General features: G+C 32.4%; 1 protein-coding gene across 1 annotated transcript; it reads right to left on the bottom strand.

Annotated features, from left to right (window-relative positions):
- Positions 1–300: 300 nt before the first annotated feature.
- Positions 301–4,281, bottom strand: LOC149180352 (ferredoxin--NADP reductase, leaf isozyme 1, chloroplastic-like). The gene is made up of 9 exons (XM_089416068.1): positions 4,032–4,281; positions 3,505–3,784; positions 3,154–3,287; positions 2,510–2,588; positions 1,756–1,847; positions 1,244–1,321; positions 1,058–1,120; positions 733–967; positions 301–570 (listed from the first exon to the last, which is right to left on the bottom strand). Exons 1-9 carry the CDS (start codon positions 4,149–4,151, stop codon positions 503–505), a joined length of 1,149 nt encoding a protein of 382 aa, XP_089272194.1. The 5' UTR covers positions 4,152–4,281; the 3' UTR covers positions 301–502.
- Positions 4,282–4,843: the final 562 nt, after the last annotated feature.

The following is a 4,843-nucleotide window of genomic DNA, read 5'->3' as shown; positions in this document are numbered from 1 at the left end:
ATATATATATATATATATATTTTTATTTATTTATTTTAATTAGTGTAATAGAAATTAAAATAATTTCATATTCGAAAATATCATTTTAATTTCATATTCAAAAATATCTTAAACGGTACCACTAAAATAATATTTTTTTGTTTATTTATTTTAAATTTTAAATATAAAAATAATTCATATAAAATAAATATATAAATACAAATCTGTCTCAATTTTAAATATTTAAATATATTTAAAAATAATAATTTATGAATAAATAAATAAAATTAAATCAAAGTGGACATTATCAAAAATGAAGCCTTTCATAAACTCAACGTTCAATTTCATTAAAATTTTGAAATAAAACATTTGGAAACATGAAGTAGCTTCTGAAATAATTACAGTTACAGTTACACGATCCAGGAAGAAAAGAGTCGACATATACTAGACTGTAACAATATCGGCAAGTGTGTAGTAATTACATGGTCAGCACAGGCAATAACATTTAACCCAGAAGAAGGAATTAGTACACTTCAACATTCCATTGCTCATTCTTCTTCATCTGTCTCTTGTATTCACTCCAAACAATACCTGCAAGCCAAAGTGAAATAAGTTCTAATGTAATGTAATTAATTACAATTACCATATTAAAATACTCATCTAAATTGATCTCAATTCAAATTTCTTGAATTAGAAAACTGTTAAAAAACTAGCATCCACATAAATTCAAAGAGGAAAATTAAGTGAAGTTACCATCTTCTGCGGCCAATGAGGTAATGATGTCATCAATACCCTTTTCCATGCCTTTGAGACCACACATATACACATATGTATTGTCCTTCTTAAACAGCTCCCATAGCTCCTTAGCATATTGAGCCATTCTTGTTTGAATGTACATTTTCTCACCCTGCTCGTTTTGCTGCTCACGACTCACAGCAAAGTCTAATCTGAATTTGTCAGGGGATTTTTCTTTCATCTTCTCAAACTCCTGTCATTATTAAATTTAAATGTTTTAGTTCATACATGACCTACACTTACACTCAGGTGGAGTGAGTATTAGCAGTGGTTAATTAATTACCTCCTTATACAGTAAGGAGCTGCTTGTAGGAACACCCAGGAAAAGCCATGCTAATCCATTGAACTGCAATGCAAATGAATTAAAAGAAGTACCCATGAGATCACAAAACGTTACACCCCTTTAGTACTGAAGTATTTAAATTTAAACTCTACAGAAAAAAAAAAAAAAACAGAGGTTTGAAGAAACCTGGTAGTCAGCGTGCTTTTCAAAAAACATTTTCCACAAATAGCCCCGGAAGGGCGCAATACCTGTACCAGTGGCAAGCTGTCACACAACACAACGATATTAGTTTGATGCGAAGCTATTTCAAATCAAGGGATGCTCTGGTTCGAGGTAGGTATATATATAAAAGCAAGTTTACTTTTAAGTAATTTTGATTATATATTAAATTTTTTAAAGCAAAGTTTGCTTTTAAGTAATTTTGATTATCCTATTTTTATATATCAAAATATTTTTAATATAAAAGAATATCCATTCTTCTAACTCAGTATTTTTTTTTTTAATAAATTAACATCAAAAATACATTTCTGTAACACAATTTTGTAACTTCTCACGGGAAAAAGTGCATTTATATTTTTTTTAGCAAACAAAGAGAAACCTATATACTCTTGTCAATATAAAAAAAATGATTTATTAAAGTATTAGTACTACTCCTTCCCATTAATCCATGTTGAAAATTAAATTGCAAAAGTGTTCACCATAATTATAGTGGCGTTGGGATCGACTGGCATAAGCATTTCTTTGCCAACTGGACCTGTAATGGTAACTTCTTGTCCAGGCTTTAAGTCACCTGCAATTTCCCCACATAAATATTTCTTCATTATCAAAAACTTCGACACATAAATCAAAAGTAATATATATATATATATAAAAAAAATTTCAGTGTTATAATAATGAAAACATATAGTATTATTTTTTATTATTTAGATTTAATTGATGTAAATTGAAGATTCTAAGAATAGGATTCTGATTATTAAAAGAGTGTAAAATATCAGATTTTAAAATATTCCCCAAATCAAAAATTAATATAAAAACATCTCTTCCTTCTATTAAAAAAGCAAATACATTAGGTTTAACCAATTAATTTTTTAAAAATATAAATACACATTCTAAAGTGCAAGCAAAACAGATTTCTTTTTCCCAAAAGATCTGGTAAAATATAAATATCTGCCTGATATTGATAAGGATTGTATTTCTAAGTGAATTTTTTATATAAAATTTACATATACATTGTAGGAGTGGAAGCATTTGGGCAAAGGAGATGCTCTTTTTTTTAATCCTAAAACTTTTTCATTACATATTTCATCAATCTACCTGCCATACTGGGGAGGGAGAGAGACACTTGTTAGTGTTTTCATTACATATTTCATCAATCTACCTGCCATACTGGGGAGGGAGCACTTGCTACACTAACAGACTTGTTACACAATTAAAGTAGATTAATGCACTTACATAAGAAGTTTGAGCAGACTCCTTTTACTATCTCTCCTTGGTCATTAGTGTAAACAAGGCGTTTCACACACAAAGACACCTGTAAAAGATCAAGTTTTGTTGCAGAGTCAAATCATGGCAAGTAGACCATGGTAAATTCTCAAACTGCTTAACCGTGGCTAGTTTTGCATTCAAATAAAGAAAATGTTCAGTTTCAACTTTAAGAATAATTTGATCTCCTTCAGTAAAATCTGATCAGATTATATTAAAAATAAACATGCCAAGAAGAAATATAAATAACAATGCATATACATAAATCATATAAGGGAGTTATTTTTAAAAACTTCAGTCTAGGGAAAAAAAATAACCATGAAGCTTTGATTTCCTTTCATAAAATCTGATCCAGGTTAAATTCATAATAGATATATAAACTTAATATTATTTAAAACATATAAAGCTGTTACGGATATATTAAAATATCTGTAACAAGTATTGAAATGGTGACATGAATATATCATCTCTGCTTCATTTGGGAAAACAGCTCTTCTCTATATATATGATGTTAATTTCTACATTTTGTTTCTATCCGTACAGCCTATATATTTATTTTTTAATCAAGAATGTAGGGTGCAAATTAAAAGCACAAAATCACTGAGATAGCTTACTGTTTTAGAGTCCCCAAAATCTCCGAGGGCACTGCTAGCAATTGAGTAGAGGCGGAGTTTATGTGGCTTGCCATTCTTGTCTATACCTTCGGGAATGATCCCAATTGATTGTCCTTCTCTGTAGGGCAATTCTCCTACATTAATGTCAAGAGAAGTGTTATAATTTAGTTACAATTTATAAGCTCTTCTTAACAATTTATCAGGAAAAAGGGTTAATTTTTTGATCTCACTCACTCCTATCCATCAGATTTCTAAATATTCCAAAATTTTGTAACCCAATTAAATGTAACTAAAGCATAAATGCGAAGGTTACTTTTCTACCCAAATAAAACAAGAGTAATCACGACATACCCTCTGTGCTGAAGACCATGTGCCATGTCTCTCCAGGTGCATCATCAGCAGTAATTTTGGTGTTGAGGAGTACCCGTCCAGTGTAAGGTGTCTTGGGTTTGTATTTGTTCACAACTACGCCTTCCTCATTCTTTTTGGATATCTTCGCAACCTTGGGAGTGGCAGGCGCCTCTGTGGTCACTTGGGCCTTAACAGAGTGCCTGTAATTGAGTGAAACTGTGCGGCCTCTTGCAGAGAGAACAGCAGCATCAGAATTGTTCAGTCTACCGCCAAGGAATGTCTACAGAACACCAAAAATCGTGACTACATCGGTACAGGGCTTCAATTACAAAACAAGAAAACTGGACCCTGAAATCCAACAACTTTTTTCTTTCTGTTTTTTCACAGTAATGCAATACAAGGCAATCAAAATTTACTACCCTTGTTGATAATTCACAAAAACCCAATGCAAGCTAATTGAATTTGGAATGTAAGCCGCTATTTATCTGGCTCAATATTGCAGTGCTGTTAAAATGAATCGACTGTACCTTTTGGAAGGAGACTGATCTTTCTGCAGAGGGAGACGCTGCACGCTCCAATGCAATCCGACCACGAGAAGAAGAAGATGTGGATGTTGGCACTGACACTGCCGCTGTAACTGCAGCCATTTTAGGAGATCAGAATCCCTGTGCCGCAGCTCTACTTGGGGATCAATAATCTGCTCCTCCTCCAGAGGGGAGTTTATGAGATGAAGACGAGGGAAGAAGGAATGAATGAAAATGAAGGGAGCAATCCAGGTTGCTATATCCATGTGTGTATAGTATAATAAGGATCGGGTGGAGGAGAGTAATGAGAAGTTTTGGTTGGTCGAAGATTCACTGGGAGTGTGGATAAGTGGACGTGGGCCCATCTCATCTCATCCTTCCCATATAACTAAAAGGAATTAAATTTAAAATATTTACCAAATGGTATGTCAATGGTGACCTTCTAATAAGAAAGTGTTTTAGTTTTTTTGAAGTTAAAATAATTTATATTATTAAAAAAATTATTAGCATTAGAATACAATTTGAGTGGGCTTAATGGTTAAGAGCATGTTTTTCCTCCTAAGAGGTCATTTGTTCAAAACTGGGGAGGTAGAGCATGTATGTCTTCGTAAACTTAGTAGTCAAATCGTTGAGCGGAGGTGGGTCCCTTGTCCCACAAACAAAGGGGTCGCATACACTAATTTGGTGCCTGGCTTGGCCGTGGCCTTAAAATTGGATAATAATAATTATTTGTTATTGGGAAACCATATCAATAATATAGATGATAATTTTTTCTTTTGGTGCGAGTTTCAAATTCTATTGCTAAGACATCTTAT

This window comes from Pinus tabuliformis, chromosome 3_2, assembly GCF_031772625.1.
Source record: "Pinus tabuliformis cultivar Carrire ecotype Pingquan chromosome 3_2, CPIR1, whole genome shotgun sequence".
Lineage (NCBI taxonomy): Eukaryota > Viridiplantae > Streptophyta > Pinopsida > Pinales > Pinaceae > Pinus > Pinus tabuliformis.
The sequence above is the reverse complement of the archived record's forward strand: the minus strand, read 5'-3'. Positions and strand labels throughout refer to the sequence as shown.

Bases quoted from the DNA above. Each gene is read 5' to 3' on its own strand.
- LOC149180352 (XM_089416068.1), bottom strand. From the start codon at position 4,151: ATGGCTGCAGTTACAGCGGCAGTGTCAGTGCCAACATCCACATCTTCT. The intron at 1,322-1,755 runs GTGAACACTTTT...GTTGTGTGACAG, and splicing joins CCAACGCCACTATAATTATG to CTTGCCACTGGTACAGGTAT. The intron at 968-1,057 runs GTAATTAATTAA...TAATAATGACAG, and splicing joins GCTCCTTACTGTATAAGGAG to GAGTTTGAGAAGATGAAAGA.